Here is a 19,327-nt window from a genome sequence, read left to right as displayed (position 1 = left end):
CCTTGCTGTGCTTTCTGTGGGCTCGCTTCTCCTTTGCTAGCTGTGTGATCCTCAACTCACCCTTCTGAAGGCCCTTGTATAGTTCCTGCCTCCATCTGCTGCGATTGTCTGCCAGCTCCTCCCAGCTGTCTGGCTTGATGTCTACTTCCCTGAGGTCTCTCTTGCAAACATCCTTGTAGCGCAGCTGGGGGCGTCTGGGAGGTCTTTTGCCAGAGGCTAGCTCGCCATACAGGATGTCTTTTGGGATCCTTCCATCATTCATCCTGTGGACGTGGCCAAGCCAGAGGACCCGCCGCTGCCTGAGGAGGATGTTCATAGTTGGGATTCCAGCTTGCTCAAGGACGGTAGTGTTGGACACTCTGTCCTTCCATGATATTCCAAGGATGCACCTGAGGCAGCGTAAGTGGAAGACGTTCAGCCTCTTTTCCTGGAGGACGTACAGGGTCCAAGTCTCGCTGCTGTAAAGGAGGGTGCTGAGGATGCAGGCTCTGTAGACTTGCATTTCGGTGTGAGTGTACAGCTTGTTGTTATTCCACACTCTCTTGCTGAGTCTGGACAGAGTTGTGGCTGCTTTACTGATCCTCCTATTTAGCTCAGTCTCCAAGGACAGGGTGTCAGTGATGGTAGATTGTGGTACGTGTAAAGTTCGAGAAGACGCTGACCATTTTGATTAATTTTTCCCACACCAAAGTGGCCTAAGCAGGAAGGCCACGAGTCACGATTGGCTCCAACTCTCGCATTGAAGTCACCCAGAATGTACAGTTGTTCGCGAGCAGGTATTTGCGCTATGGTGGCACTAAGCACGTCATAAAAATTGTCTTTTACTTCCAGTGTGGTGTATAGGGTTGGTGCGTAAGCGCTGATCAGGTGAACAGGACCGGCACGAGTTTGAAGTATGACCTGAAGGAGTCTTTCTGATCCATCCATGACTAATTCCACCATTTGTAGAAGGGTGTTTCTGATGGCGAACCCAACACCATGCTCCCTGGGTTCTTCTCGGGCTTTACCCTGCCAGAAAAAGGTGTAGTCCTTTTCTGTTAGAGATCCCGAATCTGAGACGTGTCTCTTGCAGAGCAGCAATGTCAACTTGGAGCCTCTTCAGTTCCTCATTGATGACAGCGGTCTTTCGGGTGTTGCTGATGTCCTGAAGATCTTCAGTCAGACCTGTCAGCATAAGAACACGTTAAAATTACTTTAGACAAGTTAGATACCTTCAGCTCACCAAGGTATGATGCAATGCATCCAAGAATACCCAAGGAGATGACTGAGGAGAAATTTGAGCCATTAGCTATTGTCTTTGAAAAGTCATGGAAGATGGGAGAGATTCCAAAGACTGGAAAAGGGAACATACAGTGCCTATTTATAAAAAAGGAAGTAGGGCAACCCAGCCAATTACAGACTAATCATCCTAACTTCTGTAGTAGGGAAGATAATGGAACAAATAATTAAGTAATCCATTTGCAAACACCTGATGGAAAACAAGGTATAAGTAACAGTCTGCACAGATTTCCGTTGTTGTTTCTCCCTCTTCAGCTGCGTCTACACGTGCACGCTACTTCGAAGTAGCGGCACCAACTTCGAAATAGCGCCCGTCGCATCTACACGCGTCGGGCGCTGTTTCGAAGTTAACTTCGACGTTAGGTGGCGAGACGTCGAAGTCGCTAACCTCATGAGGAGATAGGAATAGCGCCCTACTTCGACGTTCAACGTCGAATTAAGGACCGTGTAGACGATCCGCGTCCCGCAACGTCGAAATTGCTGGGTCCTCCATGGCGGCCATCAGCTGTGGGGTTGAGAGATGCTCTCTCTCCAGCCCCTGCAGGGCTCTATGGTCACCGTGGGCAGCAGCCCTTAGCCGAGGGCTTCTGTCTGCTTCTGCGGCAGCTGGGGATCTATGCTGCAGGCACAGGGTCTGCAACCAGTTGTCAGCTCTGTGTATCTTGTGTTGTTTAGTGCAACTGTGTCTGGGAGGGGCCCTTTAAGGGAGCGGCTTGCTGTTGAGTCCTCCCTGTGACCCTGTCTGCAGCTGTGCCTGGCATCCCTATTTCGATGTGTGCTACTTTGACGTGTAGACGTTCCCTCGCTGCGCCTATTTCGATGTTGGGCTGAGCAACGTCGAAGTTGAACATCGACGTTGCCGGCCCTGGAGGACGTGTAGACGTTATTCATCGAAATAGACTATTTCGATGTTGGCTGCACGTGTAGACGTAGCCTTCATGAGTAATGAGCCTACCCTGTTGGTCTTCCTCTTGGTTCTGAAGTATCTGTAGAACGTTTTCTTATTACTCTTTATTTCTTTAGCTCAATTGAGGTCATTTTGTGCCTTCACCATTCTAATTTTACCCCTATATATTTGTATTATTTGTTTATATTCATCCTTTGTAATTTGACCTAGTTTCCCCTTTTTGTAGGACTGTTCTTGTGTTTCAGTCATTCAAATCTCTTGATTAAGCCAGGGGGACTCCTGCCATACTTCCTGCTTTCCTGTACCCAGTGGAATAGTTTGCTCTTGTGCCCTTAAAATGTCCTGTAGAAAAACTTCCTTCCTACCATTTCTTAGAATCGTGAACTCTATCATTTCATGATCATAACAAGACAGCAGTCATGTAGCACTTTAAAGACTAACTAAATGATTTATTAGGTGATGAGCTTTCATGGGACAGACCCACTTCTTCAGATGTATATAATTTCCAGTCCAGACCCAAATATGTAGCACAGAGGTCCAAAAAAATCGCAATAAAAACTATAGCCCCCAACTCAAATCCCTGCAATGCACCATTATAAACCTATAACCTAGTCTAGATCATGATGCTACACTCTGGAAGGCCCTAGGTGACAGGCCTGTTCTCTCCTATATAGAACCTCCTAATCTAATGAAGATTCTCACTAGCAATCGCAGGCTACAACACAATAATACTAATCCTGGAACTTTTCCTTGCAACAAACCCAGTTGCCAACTTTGTCCACATATTTACTCTGGGGATACCATCATTGGACCTAACCACGTTTAATTATAAGATTAGGGGCTCATTCTCATGTTCCCTGACCAATATTGTATATGCCATTATGTGCCAGCAATGCCCCTCTATAACGTACATTGGACAAACTGGCCAAACTCTTCCTCAAAGAATGAATGGACACAGAGCAGACATCAGGAGTCTCAATACACATAGGCCAGTCAGTGAGGATTTCAATGGAGTGGGCCGTTCTGTTAAAGACTTGAGAATATGCATCCTACCACAAAGAGACTTTGAAAACAGATTACACAGGGAGATTTGTGAACTGGGCTTCATATTCAGATTTGACACATTAACACTTGATATGAACAAAGACAACAACTGTCTCACACATTACAAGGACTGCTTTCCTTCCTTCGATGTTCATAATGATCTCAGGCAAGACACTTAACACCTCCACCCTTCACCCTCCTCCGTCAGTTCAGATATTTGATTTTTCTGTTTTTTTGCAATCTTTTGGACCTCTGTGCTATATATTGGGTTTGGACTGAAAATTCTATAGATCTGAAGAAGTGGGTCTGTCCCACAAAAGCTCATCACCTAATAAATCATTTTGTTAGTCTTTAAAGTGCTACATGACTGCTGTTTTGTTTGGTTAGAATACAGACTAACACAGCTACTTCTCTGTTATTATTTCATAATCGTTTTCACCTGGGCTGCTTTCCGCTTTCAAACTCTCTTGTTCTTCCACCTCATCTCTTTTAGAGGGAGGAAAATAGTTTACTTTTATATAGATACAAATATGTTTGTGTCTGTTGTTATATATGTAATACAAAATGTTTATATTTTTGTGTTGTGCTTATTGCAGTGCTTGAACTTATTTTGGGACATTATTTAAGCTATTTACAATGAAAGAATTAAGACGGTTGCAGAGATGGTGTACTTCAGAGTTTCAACCAACCACTTGCTTAGGGTCAGAAAGGGATGTTTCCCTCAAATGTATTCTGTTTTTTTGTTTTTTTGTTTTAATCTCCTTCCTCTGAATCCTTCACACAAGTTTCTCACCCACCATACTCAGAATTTGGAGGGATGTTTATGAGATGTGTAGTTTTTTTGTGGAGTCTGTTTGTTTACATCCTTTTCTGTTTTGCTTTGCATTATGAACAGATTCTTGTATTTAAAATAAGAGTTGTGCATTTTATGACTTCTTGGTTCTAGTATGGTTCAGGATCTGCTGGAATGATCCGGTCATCAAAACATATACAGCCATTGACCGTGCATTTTTCAAAGAATTAAGCATATTGTGTGTGTTATGAGTCTTTTGTGGCACTGGTTTCGTCTATATACAGTAAATCTATTTTGTGCACCTTGGATGACTTTTCTCCTCCTCATTGTGTTTTGTGATCCATTCTTCTTGAAGGTGATTTTAAAAAAAAATCTAAAGGTGAGAACTATTGAGTATGAAACACAGACCAATAAAACAGCTAATACTGTGAAAAGGTCACATTTTTTATTTGAGTAGTCCTGTTGATATGTATGGAAGACTATTAAAATATTTCACACTTAAAGACAACAAACCAGTATAATTTAGATAAATACATTTTTAATTTGGTAGCTGAGGTTAAGATAAACTTATTTAGGCCACTGGATATAATTTATATTGGCTGAAACCTTTGAGATAAACTCAGGTAAAGAGTGGGAAAATAATCCAGTTTGGTGGTAAGACCAGAATTCATAAATGGATATAGGTGACCAGGCTCAGAGAGTGCCTAAAAAACTTGATAACCTAGAGGTCATAGTATCTTAAAAACTAAGGGCATGATGCCAGGTTACATCAACAAATTGTGCAAATCATATGCAGTGGGGGGGCTCTCATTTTCTTGAAGAGAAAGTAGTTGCAAAATTCTTCAACAGCATAATTTCCAGTCAGTTTCTGGAAATATGATTACTGTAACAGTTGCACATACTCCTGAATCTCAATAGAATTCATATTCTGTAGGTTAGAATTGTTCTTTGAAGTGTTGAATATGTAAATTTAAATGTACAAAATGAGAAATTAAAAGTTATTTGTTATTTTCAAATAGCAATAACATAGTGGGTGTGTCTACATTTGCATTCCTCTTTCAAAAGAGGCATGCAAATGAGGTAAATCAAAAATGCAAATGAGGTATAAATTTACATACTCAACATCTAATTTGAATATTCCAATTTAGAAAGAGCTTCTTTCGAAAGAAGAAAGCCAGTGTAAACGCTACTCTTTCGAAAGTAAACCTATCTTCGAAAGAATCCTTCTTCCCATTAAATATAGGGAAGAAGGATTCTTTCGAAGATGGGTTTACTTTCAAAAGAGCTGCTCCTACACTGGCTTTCTTCTTTCAAAAGAAGCTTTTTCTAAATTAGAATATGCAAATGACGTGCAGAATATGCAAATTTATAGCTCATTTGCATTTCCGATTTACGTCATTTGCATACCTCTTTCGAAAGAGGAATGCAAGTGTAGACACACCCAATATGAATAAACAGTTCTATTTCAATAAATATTTACCATCTGAACAGACAAAACAGACTGGAGTAGATGTAAAACCAGCAGGTGTATATATATCAGTAAAGATAAGTTCAAACTTTTTTTTTAACCTCCTACCTTTTCATTAATTTTACTTAATTTTAAACCATCTCCATTATGTTTTATATCCTAGCTCCTGTCTTTAAGTTTTAACATTGTCTTTGTAAAAAATATTACAAAGATCTATTTTACATTTGTATGTACTACTTTTTGCCCTTTTCTTTTTTGTGTTTGTACATGTTTTTGGTTTAACTCTTCATTATGTTATGTGTGTTTAAAATTAGCCTTTTCGATAATTATTTAGTTGCGTTAAGTTTTTGTTATTTTATAATTAAACCCTCCGCTCTCACTTCTGCGTCTGAAAAGGCAGTCACAGAGAAAGCAGTCAAACAGGTCTTCAGTTCAAGGGTCCTGTTGTCTAAAGGTATGCATGACCTCTTCTGGTCATCCTAAATCTCTTTGCTAGATGCTCTTGGTATTGTTCATGCACCTGTAAGGTAGGGAGTATCTCTTTGGGAGGAGTGTAGTAGGAGTGTAGTAGTCCGGGGCCTAGGGCATCCACATAGCTTCTCATTTCCCAGCCTAAATATTTCCACTCCTGCTCCTGTGGGATGAGGAGACCTACCGTGAGTCCAGGTCAAGGAGCAAAGATGGCCTGGTGAAGTACGACAGATACTTGCATGTAAGTGGTGTAAGGGTTTGAGGACTCACTACTGTGGTCCCTCCTGCTGGTCACACTGGGAAGTGGCTCAGACTATCAGCAGGGCACCCTCTTCTGGCTGGTGTCTTGCCTATTGTTGCTCTGCTCTCCTCCTTCTAGCTCTGGACTCGTGGCTCCCAGGACCACAGTGTCTTCTTCAGGACATTCCCCTCTGCTCTTTTCTGTCACCCCCTTCCAAAGGTGTCAGCAGTTCTCACTCTCACACCTGCCACTGTGGCCAACTGCAACCAAGCTCCATCCCCTCAGTTTAGGGACAAGCTGCAGTCTATATTGGCCACCCTCCAAGCTGGTCACATGCAGTGCAGTGGGCTAGGGGAGAATGACACAGGCCTGTCCATGACTCTGGGTCTCAGCACAGGGATCTTCCGGCAGCAGCCTTATCCTGCCATCTTCCACTCTCCTTTACTGATTCCTGTTCACTGGGCCACTTCCCCTGTGAACTTGTACCTCTTTGGCTCTTGTGTCAAGGCCTACAGCCTGGCAGATTTCAGGCAGGACCTTATGGTCCCAGAATGTGCCCAGCACTGCTTTATCCGAAGTGCTTCTTCTCAAGGAACCAGTCCTACATCCTTCCTGGGCAGGACCCAACTGCCCACTGCTTTGCTGACCAGCTGCTTATAACCAGGGCTGTCCCTGCAAGCTGCCCTCTGATTGGCTCCCCTCCCTAGGAACCTTCTTCTCATTGGCTGGGGCTCTGCACAGGACCCCTCCAGCCCACTTTAGCTCTTGTTGTCCAGAGTGGCGCAGCTGCCCCACTACAAATGGTCACACTATAAAAATTCTATGATTTAAAAGACTTCATAATTCATAATAATGGAAAATACTGCTATAAATGGTAATACCTTTCAAAATGGTTAACATTTAACCAACCATATGTTGACATTGTCAGCAGCTAGTGTATAAAAATGCAAAGCTACTTTTATAGTGGTGCCTGAATGAGTTCTTTAAAACAAAAAGAAAGTGCTCACCTGTTTAAGTATGCAGTTAAATGCTTAATAGCAAGCTAAGTTTAGTCAGCGTGGTGGCAAGTGCTAAGTAACAGAGGTATCAAAAATCTTTTCACATGTAATGCTTCTGTTATCCTTTCACAGAAATTTGATTGAGGGATGGTTACGACTGAAATACTTTTGAATATTTTTTATTTTCTAAAATATAGTTCCTGTTACATTTTCAGGTAGCTAAAATGAGTCCTCCCACTGAGAAGGATAATACGGCAATATTGATAGACCCATATTTTTCATAATTATCCAGAGGAAAAATAAACAGTTGGCACAATTTTGACTTAATTTACATCTATGATTTGAACTTTGGTATTTTGTATGATTGGTATGAAGTTAAGTTATTATCATTCTCTTATTTCCAGTTGCTTCAGTCCATAATCCTTCACAGAGATTTTGCCAAAACAGAATCCCACTGACTTCAAGCCAATGGGCTTCTGTGCAAGTGTTTCATCCAGGCTGATCCTTTGAAGGATTAGGATCTAACACACCTTGCCAAATCCTGCATACTCTATTCCTGTGAGCTCCACTATTTGTTTAATAAGGCGGGTGGAATTTGAATGTTAAATTGTTTTTATTACAATACCTTTCATTGTGCATGTATTTGTACTTTGACTTTCTTTGAAAATGTAACCCATAAATAAGTACAAGAAAACCAATAAATTAACATCTCTTTCACTATATATTCTCTATGATTAAAAGAAGCAAAAAACTGTATGGCCATGTCTACACGAGCCCCATACTTCAAAATGGCCACGCAAATGGCCATTTCGAAGTTTACTAATGAAGCGCTGAAACACATATTCAGCACTTCATTAGCATGCGGGCGGCCGCAGCACTTCGAAATTGACGCGGCTTGCCGCCGCGCGTCTCGTCCAGATGGCGCTCCTTTTCAAAAGGACCCTGCCTACTTCGAAGTCCCCTTATTATAAGACGAGATGAGATGCGCGGCGGCAAGCCACGTCAATTTCGAAGTGCTGCGGCCGCTCGCATGCTAATGAAGCGCTGAATATGCATTTCAGCGCTTCATTAGTAAACTTCGAAATGGCCATTTGTGTGGCCATTTTGAAGTTTGGAGCTCGTGTAGCCGTAGCCTATATGAGTCATTTTTTAAAAATTTGTTTATTTTTACTAACAAATACTAGTGTTTGATTTCAGTATGGAAATAACTACCTTTCCTTCTTGTCTTTTTCTGTCCTTTCTTTCTTGCTTTCGTGGATATGAACTCCAGGAGGACAAAGTGGTTAGAGCATTTTTCTGTCTAACATAATTTTTTTTTGAATATTATTAATGTTAAAGGCTAGATTTTTGCATGTACTTTAAACTTTAAAGTGTTGTAGATATTATGCATGGAAATTCTTTTGTTAAGAAACTTGTGAGCATGCACTTGTTTTTCCTTCTTTAATTTTTCAGTATGGCATGTACAGTTTAAAAAGGAAAAAAGGAAGTTGATGCAGTATTAGTATTTTTGACCAAAACTTATTTTACAACAGGTTTTAAACTTTAGCTGCATAAATTTGGTAATATCAGCTTTGTTCACAGTGATAGCTTTGATTGTATTAAGAACTCCCACATTGTTAAAATGTAGTTTAATTCTTACATTTTATCCTTCTTATTTTGATGGAATGACAGGTCAGTAGTCTTAGGTTTTTTTCACAGTAATTTAAATCATCAACAAAACATATGTGTCATAAGCTTTTAAGAACGAACATCTTACTAGCTACTGTTTTACAAGCTCTTGTCCTCTTGTGCTTAGCAATTAAATCTCTGTCACCTGCAGACTAGAAAGTTCTTTACAGTTTATGTATGTTTAAATGAGAAATGCTTCTAGCAAATTCTTTCATTTAAATAAATGGTTGTTTGCTAACAGTGTTCATTGGAAGTTGTTTCAGGCTCCACTGTTTATGTCTACACTGCAATTAAAAACCCCTTACTGTCCTAAGTCAGCTGACTCAGGATAATGGGTCTTGGGCTACAAGGTAGTTTAATTGAAGTGTAGACGTTCAGATTTAGGCTGGATCCCAGCTCTGGGAATGTCACAATGTCCCAGATGTTGTGCTCCAGACAGGTCCCAAAAATCTGCATAGCGGTTTTACAGTCCGTCATTGTGTCTTTGTGGGTCACCACTGAGAATACCAGATTTAGGACAAACTGCTGACAAATAAGTTGGCCCTACCTTGAATGGATGGTTATTCTTCAATAAGGTACACCAAGCCAGTAACAAAAGTAAATTTCTCTCACCGCACTGGTTAACAGGAAGTTCAAACTGTAGTCTTCTTTGGCATTTCAGCTCTCGTTTCATCACACAGATGCTAGATTTGATGAGTGGCTATTTAATGCCAACTTCATTAAACAAAAGATTCTTTTAATCTCAAGAGATCAGCTACACAGCCAAGCCAATGTATAACTTGGATCTGACCTGATAATCTACTGTTGCCAATCGTTTAGTATCTAATAACTAAAGTTCTTCTTCGAGTGTCCCCGTGGGTGCTCCACATTAGGTGTCGGGCTCGCCCGGCGCCGCAGATCGGATCTTCCAAGCAGTTTCTGCCGGACCGCGCATGCGCCGGTGCGCGCCGCTCCCCCGCGCGCTCCCGGCCATGTGCGCGATCCGGTCCCCGCCAGTTCCTCTTAACCGCCGTCGGCTGCAGACGGAATCCAACTAGGCTAAGGCCAAGTAGCGTATTCAACGACTTTATCTGTTTTTCTTTAAAGTTTTTTTCAGGCACTTAGGCTACTACGAGTTAGCCGGTTGTTATTTTGTAAAAAAAAAACAAACAAACAACAACGAACAAGCTACGAGCGGGACAGCTCAGCCAGTCCCAGTAACAAGCGCTGGAGGCCAGGAGCTAGGGCCATCAGCCCTCCTGCTAAGGCAGGCCATCGGATGGGGAAAACGGCACAAAGAAGGTGCTAAGTACCCACTTAAAAACTCAAAGACTCACCAACAATGTCCTCTTCAGGCTTTAAAAAAAAAAAAAAAAAACGTGAGTCCTGCCGAGAGGCGATGCCAGTGTCCGATGGGCACAGTCTATGCATAAGGTGCCTGGGGGAGTCCCATGTGGCACAGAAATGCGCCTTCTGCGCTAAATTAACAACCAGAGCACGGAGGGACAGGGAGATGAGGATAAAAATGGTGCTTCTTGATAAGGCCCTCCAGCCAGAAGCGCCGGAGCGGCCGCAGCAGGAGGGACCCTCCGGGGCCCTTAAAAGGAAAGCTGCCTCCCTCACTCCATCAGCGCAGAAACGGAGGAAAGTATCTCCAGCCCGATCCCTGCCGGCAGCAACAGCGAGCGGGACGGGAGGAGCAAACAGCCCCCAGCCGCAGCAACAGCTGATCGGCGGCGGCACGGAGAGCCACGTGGAAACGGCTCAGCCTCCGATACTCAGCCAGCCACCCCGCACCGCAGGCAGGGCGGCGGCTAAACAAGCGCCGGTACCGGCGGCACCGCAGGCAGCGGCACCGACCCCCGGGGAACCGGCGGTGCAGAGCGCGCAGGCACGCAGCCTGCCGGCACCGGAGGACACCGCACATGCGGCACCGCCCTCGAGCGTGCCGAGCTCGGTGCGGACAGGGCCGGAATCCCCTGTATGCTCCCCAGCCCGATCCCTGCCGGCAGCAACAGCGAGCGGGACGGGAGGAGCGGGCAGCCCCCAGCCGCAGCAACAGCTGATCGGCGGCAGCATGGAGAGCCACGTGAAAGCGGCTCAGTCTCCGATAATCAGCCAGCCGCCCCGCACCGCAGGCAGGGCGGCGGCTAAACAAGCGCCGGTACCGGCGACACCGCGGGCAGCGGCACCGACCCCCGGCGGTGCAGAGCGCGCAGGCACGCAGCCTGCCGGCACTGGAGGACACCGCACGTGCGGCACCGCCCTTGAGCGTGCCAAGCTCGGTGCGGACGCCGGAATCCCCTGTATGCCCCCCAGCCCGATCCCTGCCGGCAGCAACAGCGAGCGGGACGGGAAGAGCGAGCAGCCCCCAGCCGCAGCAACAGCTGATCGGCGGCGGCACGGAGAGCCACGTGCAAGCGGCTCAGCCTCCGATAATCAGCCAGCCGCCCCGCACCGCAGGCAGGGCGGCGACTAAACAAGCGCCGGTACCACCGACCCCCGGAAAACCGGCGGTGCAGAGCGCGCAGGCACGCAGCCTGCCGGCACCGAAGGACACCGCACGTGCGGCACCGCCTTCGAGTGTGCCGAGCTCGGTGCGGACGGGGCCGGGATCCCCTGTATGTCAGGGGCGGAGTTACCTCCTCAAGGGACGGGGAAGACTGCACACAAGAGGAGGCATTGCAGCCCCTCTCCGCACAGGGCTGTGGAGTTGCTTTCTCACAGCCCTCCGCTATGTTGCAGACTCCAACTAGAAGGCAGGGGTCCCCCCCCAGCCTACCCGGAGCCCCCTTCTCCATTTCTGCAACCAGCCTCACCCTGGCTGGGACCACGCAGGGCATAGACACCATCGGCAATCTACTAGGGAAAAATCCCTACAAACGATCTCGTACCCCCGAGGGCAATTGCGACCGGGGACAGAGACTTAAGCATCTCAGGGGGGACTGGTTATGGAACCCCAAGATTTTTCCTCGCAAACCTCTAGTGAGAGGGTGTACCATCATCAGCGGGAACTGGAAGGGTCCAGGGAGACGTACCCCAGCGGTTCCTCGCTCTCCTCCCTGGATGAGGCTACGGCCCCGGGGGACGTCCATCCTCCGGACGATCTCAAACAGTTCCAAGAGCTGTTTTACGAGGGTGGCCTTCACGCAAGGCATCCAGACAGCAAAGGTGCAAGAGCAACACCATAAGCTCCTCAAAAATCTGAGACCTCCGGCCTCCTCCAAAATAGCAATACCGCTGATGACGCAATCTTGGAGTCTGCCACTATGATATGGCAGACTCCTGCGACTATTCCGCCTGTCCACAAGAGAGCGGAAAAAAAAAAAAAAAAAATACTTCGTGTCGACGAAGGGCATGGAGTTCCTGTTCAGCCACCCACAACCAAATTCTTTGGTGGTGGAGTCGTCGCAACATGGGGGAACAGACAAACATGCCAAAAAGCTGGAACTGTTGGGCAGAAAGGTCTACTCCTCCTCCACGCTACTGTTGCCAATGGCAAATTACGCAGCGCATCTAGCGAACCATAATTTCGACAACCACATTAGGTTAACCTCCCTCATGGACTCGCTTCCAGAGGGCACGAAACCAGTGCTCAAGGCCATCATCCGACCATTTTATAACCAGTGGCAAAGGATCAAAACAGACAAATGGGTGCTGGAGATCATAGCCACGGGGTACGCCATCCCCTCCCAGTTGCTCCCACCGCCATGACCTCCACCCGGGGCCCCACCTCCAGGAGGCCTCCCATGTAGCGAGGCTCAAGCAGGAGGTAGACCATCTCATGCTTGTAGGGGCAGTGGAAAGAGTGCCGGAGCAACTGCAAGGGAGAGGGTTCTACTCGAGGTACTTGCTCACGGGTAGGTCCATCTTACATTTTCGAGGCCTCACCGGTACCTGCGCAAGCAATGCTTTCGGATGATCACAAACGCCTCCATCCTTACGGCACTAGACGATGGAGATTGGTTCGCAGCCCTCGACTTACAAGGTCCTACCGTTTGGGCTCTCCTCAGCCCCCAGAGTCTTCACCAAGACCTTGGCAGTGGTGTCAGCCTACCTGCACAGACAGGGGGTATTTATATTCCAGTATCTGGATGACTGCCTACTCAAAGGGGCCTCGAAGGAGGAGGTACTACGCATAATATGCGTCACAGCAGGCACGTTCTCTTCGCTCGGCCTGCTTATCAATCTGACAAAATCAAAGATAGACCCCACACAGGACATAGAGTTCGTAGGGGCACGCATAAATTCTATTACAGCGAGGGCGTATCTACCAGAGACTCGCTTTCGGGCCATCGGCTGCCTCGCGCAAGGCTTCACCTTCAGCCCTATGGTGCCGGTTCTGACGTGCTTACAGCCGCTGGGCCACATGGCAGCAGCGACGTTTCGTAGAACAGAACGCCAGGTTACACATGCGCAGCATGCAGCATTGGCTGGCGAGCGTATACAAACCGGCAGCACACACTGTTCACAGGATGGCGTCGCCCACAACAGAGGTGCGCAAATCCCTGCAATGGTGGGTAAACCCCGGGAACCTGCTAACAAGGGTACCCTTCCACCAACCACACGTATTGGTTTTTCTTACTACAGATGCCTCCCTCATAGGGTGGGGAGCACACATGGGTGAAGAGGTGACGCAAGGGCTGTGGTCCTCCATGGAGCAGTCACTGCACACAACTATACTGGAGCTCAGAGCAGTGTTCAACGCCTGCAGACACTTTCGAGACCAAATGAAAGGCAAGGTAGTCGGGATCAGTATAGACGATACCTCCACCATGTTTTATATAAATCGGCAAGGAGGAGCTCGGTCCCGTGCCTTATGTGTAGAAGCAGTCCGGTTGTGGAACTGCTGCATCGCCAACAATATAACCTTGAAAGCCTCGTACTTACCAGGCGCTCGCAATGTGAAGGCAGACCAGCTGAGCAGGCGTTTCGCACTCACGCACGAGTGGCAGATCCGTCTCGATCTGCTGCAACCGATTTTTCCACGCATGGGGTTTTCCCCAGATAGACTTGTTTGCTACTTAGCACAACAAGAAGCGCCCACGATTCTGCTCCAGGGCAGGACTGGGACGGGGGCGCCTGAGGGACGCCTTCGCGATCTCATGGAGGGGCCCCCTGCTTTACGCTTTCCCTCCCACAGTGCTCATCCACAAAGTGTTGCACAAAGCCAGGAGGGAAGGAACCTGAATGATCCCGATAGTCCCAACGTGGGATCGACAGCAATGGTTCCCCCTACTCCTGCGCATGTCGGACCGGCCACCGATGTCCCCTCCGGTGGCGCTGGATCTGCTCACGCAAGCCCAGGGGTCCATAGTGCATCCGCACCCCCAAGGCCTGCGACTACAAATGTGGTTAATCCATGGCTCAGCTCCCTAGAGAGCACATGTACGGAGGAAGTGCAGCAAGTCCTAGAAAGTAGCAGGAGGACTTCCACCAGGAAGACCTACAAGCAGAAATGGACTCGCTTTACGGCATGGTGTTCTGCCAAACAGCTAGCCCCCTTTCGGTGCCTATGGCTGTGATATTAGAGTATTTACTGGACCTCAAGAGAGGAGGACTCTCGCTATCCTCGTTTCAGGTCCACCTGGCCGCCATTTTGGCGTTCAGACACGAAGAGGAAGGGCACACGGTGTTCGCCCATCCCATGGTTACCAGGTTCTTCAAAGGGCTGGTAAGCCTATACCCCCCTCAGAAACCGCTTCCACCTCCGTGGAACTTGGACCTGGTGCTTAATGCGAAAAGGGGACCACCGTTCGAGCCTTTGGCCACGGTTTCCCTCCGCCTCCTTATGATGAAGACGACCTTTCTTCTCGCAATCACGTCAGCTCGCAAGGTGAGCGAGCTTGAGGCAGTTATGGCAACGCCACCCTGCGCTGTTTTTCCAAGGAGGCGGTAACCATACGGCTGCATCCAGCCCTTGTTCCTAAAGTTTCTTTCTGAGTTTCATACTAACGAACCTATTGTTTACCCTTGTTTATCCAAAGCCTCATAACTCTAACAAGGAGGCGCGCCTACACCTCCTGGACGTGAGGAGGCGCTAGCTTTCTCTATGGACAGGACCAAGTCCTTCCGGAGAACGGATAGGCTCCTAGTCTCTATCGCTCCCAAATCAAAAGGAGAATGTCTCTCTTCGCAGAGAATCTCTAAGCACATCGTATCTTGCATAAAAATGTGCTACGAACTCAAAAAGACTCCTTTACTGGCCACGCCCAGGGCTCATTCCACTAGGGCGGTGGCAGCATCAACAGCCTTTTTTTCAAGGGCGTTGCACTAAAAGACATTTGCAGAGTGGCGACCTGGTCATCCTGTGACACCTTCGCCAAACATTACGCCCTTCACAGGGTATTCCAAGAGGATACCCGTCTCTCGGCAGCGGTCCTCTCGGGGACAAGCTGCACATAATCCGATTACCCACCTCCTATCTTGGGTTACTGCTGGGTAGTCACCTAATGTGGAGCACCCACGGGGACACTCGAAGAAGAAAGAAAGGTTACTCACCGTAGTAACGGTGGTTCTTCGAGATGTGTCCCCGTGGGTGCTCCACTACCCGCCCATCCTCCCCACTCCGGATCTCTGTTTAGTGTTTTGCAGGAGCATCCGAGGCGGTTGGTCAAGGAACTGGCGGGGACCGGATCGCGCACATGGCCGGGAGCGCGCGGGGGAGCGGCGCGCACCGGCGCATGCGCGGTCTGGCAGAAACTGCTTGGAAGATCCGATCTGCGGCGCCAGGCGAGCCCGACACCTAATGTGGAGCACCCACGGGGACACATCTCGAAGAACCACCGTTACTACGGTGAGTAACCTTTCTTTTTTTTATAAGAGAAAAGAAAGAGGAGAGAGTATACTAGTATACTAGTATACTAGACAAGGAAAACAAGTATATACTCTCATTGCTATGTTCTTGGATTAGTGATGGAATAAACTGATGTCTTGTAAAGTCTCTCATAACTTCTGAAAGAGTGGAAGGTCCTCAGTTGGAATGTTCTTTTTAGTGTAAGTCCAGCGATCAGAACAGGAAAAAGGCAAAAATGGAGATGCTTCTATAGCTTTCTCCCATGTGGAGGGAATATTCTCTGTAGACTCATAGAATCCTAGGGCTGGAAGAGATCTCAGGAGGTCACTGAGTGGAAAATTACAGGCATGAGATGGAGTCCAGGCTACAAGCAAGTCAGATACCCTTGCATGCTTTGATGAGTCCTGAGAGCTGCCATTACCCACCTTTTGGCTAAAACTTCCCCAGGAAGATCCATCAGACAGGGACAGACTTCTATGGTCTACTACACAAGTGTCCTTTTATGGACAATCAGCATGAATAGTCCATTTACAAAGTGCTGGCTGGACTGGATGTAAACTGCTTTGTGAGCAGTACCCCAGGAACAAATATATTTGCATTACTGGTACATAGTCAATATTCATAGCTTTAGACACAAAGATGATATGTTTCTTCAAACATAGTCCATATCGTATCTTTTTGTTATTATTTATGCAGCACCCAAGGTGTGCTTATAGATATGAAACAGATCAATAAAAGGAACTTCCCTCGCCCTGAAGCATTTAGAATCTAAGAGCAGTTTTGAAACTATTTATAGCTTGTAGTATAATTGAAGTCAACAGAACCACTTGTATATAGTCTGAGAGGGATAGCCATGTTAGTCTGTAGCTTCACAAAAACTAAGCAGTCCAGTAGGACCTTAAAGACTAGCAAATGTATTTATTAGGTAATGAGCTTTCCTGGGTAAGACCCACTTTGTCAGATTTTCAGATTGGAGCAAATGTACTTTAGTCCATATTTTTACAGTATAAAGCTCAAAGTTTAGCAAGATAGTAAGCCCTCAGTTAAGGAATGAGGGGAAGGCGATACCCAAATACCTTGGTTTATGATGTATGTATCATAGTGGTTACATTTGTTGCGGGGGGGAGTTGTATGTCTATTTTGGGAGCAGTTAGTATTTAGATTACCCTTTTAATGGTTGATGATCGTATCTCAGATTACTTTAAGCACTACCCAGTTCTACTGATACAGAATGGTGTCTGTGGAAATCGATAGAGAGCCGAATGTGTACTTTGGGTGATATTATCTCTGCCCTAGTGCAGTGTGAATGCAAGAGAAGGGTACAAGATGCTCTCCTTCCGTGTACGTCTGTGATGGGGACAGCAGAAATCCTGGTTTTGCAGTCCGTTTTGTCAATAGAGCTTCTGTATTCCTCAGCAGCTTGGACTCAAATATCCACAAAATAGATATCCTATACAATATTTGGCTTAGATGTGATATAAGATATGGATTATGCTGTTTTTTACCAACATGGAAAAGTCATGTTATTTGTTGTTCCTCATTTTTCAGTATCAACATCTTAAGGGCCATGTTGTATTTTTGGAATCTGTAGTACAGTGTGTTGAATCCAGAGCATTCTTAAATATAGCTAAAGATACTGAGAATGGCTGTCACTGGGTAAATGCTGACCATAAAGCTGAGCAATGTGGATCAGGAAACTACTTCTGTAGTTTAATCTGCAGCACTCAGATCCATGCAGAGATGAGAAGGAGAAACAGTCCACCCTGCCTTGTGGCGTAGGGATCCAGTCAGTGATGACAAGATTTTAAGGGGATGACTGGGGTACTGTTCTACGGTCCTTCTAATTTTTTTCCACCAATGGGTGGAATAAATTTTGTTATGTGCACCAAGGCATGCACCACCAATAGAACCATATGCTGCCCATTATGGGTGGCTGTGGGCACTCTGCCAATCAGCTGGGCAGCACCTGAATCTCTCCTGAATGGCTGCCCGCATGCTCAGCTGACAAGGAACACTGCTACTGCTCACTATGAAATGTGTGTAAAAGTTATCTACCATCATTGTATACTGTTGATGGGAACATATGCAGCATTTAGATGGGAACTGCCCATACCCTCTGAGTGTCATAAAATGATGCCCATTTTGCTATTGAATATGTATGACTGGGATTTAGGTAGATGCACTTAGTAAGGCACTCACATATTAAAGAAGATTCCTGCGTTGCTGTTCATGTGGAAGGAAGAGGCTTTTTATGCACTCATTTCCTTTTCTTACAGCACTTCTCTTGTATAAAATCATTGTTTCCACATATTGTACACCATTTGCACATTTCTGATGATGTTGGTATGATGAAACAAGTTAAAAAGTAAAACCAAATCCCAGCCATGTCTCAGTCTTGTATCGTTGGATATAGGAAAATATTTGTCTAATGTAGGGCCAAATTGGCAAGGAAAGAAACAAGCAATTCTTTGAACGGTGGTCCCTATGTGGATTCCAACCTGTCTGCACATGCATTAGAGCTGGAAGGTTTAGTTCAGTGTTTCCCAAATGGTGTTCTGCAGAACTCTGGGGTTCCGCAAGAAATTGATCAGGGGTTGGCAACGTGCAGCTCTGGAGCCGCATGCATTTCTAAGGAGTCACTTACAGCTCTGGACACTGCCACCGCTGACTCCTCTGCAGCTCCCTGGCCTGTCACAGTTGAAACAGCGTAACTAAATTTAATTAGTTTAACGGCCAGCAGAGTGGCAGGAGGGATCTGTCCATTAAACCAACTGAATTTAGTTCCATTATTTCAGTGGTGGCCTTGGAGGGAGCCTCAGAGAGCCCCTCACTCGCAAAGTAGCTGGTGTGCACACAATGGGGGTGGGACACGGGGAGCCATTGGCTATCCGGAAGAGTAGCCAGATGAGTCCTGTGGCTCCTGCATCATCCTTGCCTTTCATGGGCTGTGACTGGCCTCTTGTGTTGCCATAGGACAGCCAATGAAATCAGGTCCTCAGGACTAGAGATGGAGGAGCAGCAGTGGCTTGGGTAGCTTTATCCTCCATGTTGGATGAGGTAATGGGAGGAGCTAGCTTGAGTGGAGTTTGTTCAGGCAGAGTTAGGATGGGGGCCTCTTTGGGTGGGTTTGGGGCGGAGAGGGATTAAGCCATATATGAGACTGTTATTAGGTGTTCTGCAACCATGGCCAAATAAAATTGGGAAACAGTGGTTTAGTTGATGCACATGTAAGCTGTGCATCCCCTCATTTTCTCCCCAGAGGATCTAATAGTTGTGTGGGTCAACATCTCTTCAGTTTCCATTTACTGGTGGGTGGCTTCAATTGTAACCCCTGTTTCTTTGTGCTTTTATCCTGGGAGAGTGACTTTGTCCATTCTGCCTTCTTGTATGTAGTTATAATCTTTTCTTGTTTCTAATCCTGTTTTTAGTGTTGTAGTTAGATATATTCTTCTTCAAGTTGTGTTCCTTTGTATGCTTCAGTGTAGGTATGGTAGCAACTCCGCACCAGAGATTGGAGATCTTTGGTAGTAATGCCTGTTGGCAGTGCTTTTTTTGTTTAAAAAACAAAAAGAAAGAAAAAAAAAAAGGAGCCAGTGCTCAGCCGACTCTCCACCTGTCCCCGACCCATGGGTTCCTGTGGCTGGGGCTGCTGGTGGGGCTCTGTGCCCCAGATGGCTCCCCACA

The 19,327-nt window shown here is 46.4% G+C and overlaps 1 protein-coding gene across 23 annotated transcripts in view; it reads left to right on the top strand.

Annotated features, from left to right (window-relative positions):
- RIMS2 (regulating synaptic membrane exocytosis 2) overlaps positions 1 to 19,327 on the top strand; it is a 724,335-nt gene that overhangs the window by 111,616 nt on the left and 593,392 nt on the right. For 11 of the 23 annotated variants that reach the window (XM_074986787.1, XM_074986773.1, XM_074986797.1 and 8 more), the window contains one exon: positions 8,471 to 8,482. The exons of the other annotated variants lie outside the window; for them this stretch is intronic. In XM_074986787.1, coding sequence (XP_074842888.1) covers positions 8,471 to 8,482 — 12 coding nt within the window. The remainder of the gene's footprint in view (positions 1 to 8,470; positions 8,483 to 19,327) is intronic. 23 annotated transcript variants of the gene reach the window in all.

The sequence above is a fragment of the Carettochelys insculpta genome, chromosome 2 (genome assembly GCF_033958435.1).
Source record: "Carettochelys insculpta isolate YL-2023 chromosome 2, ASM3395843v1, whole genome shotgun sequence".
NCBI lineage: Eukaryota > Metazoa > Chordata > Testudines > Carettochelyidae > Carettochelys > Carettochelys insculpta.
The sequence above is the reverse complement of the archived record's forward strand: the minus strand, read 5'-3'. Positions and strand labels throughout refer to the sequence as shown.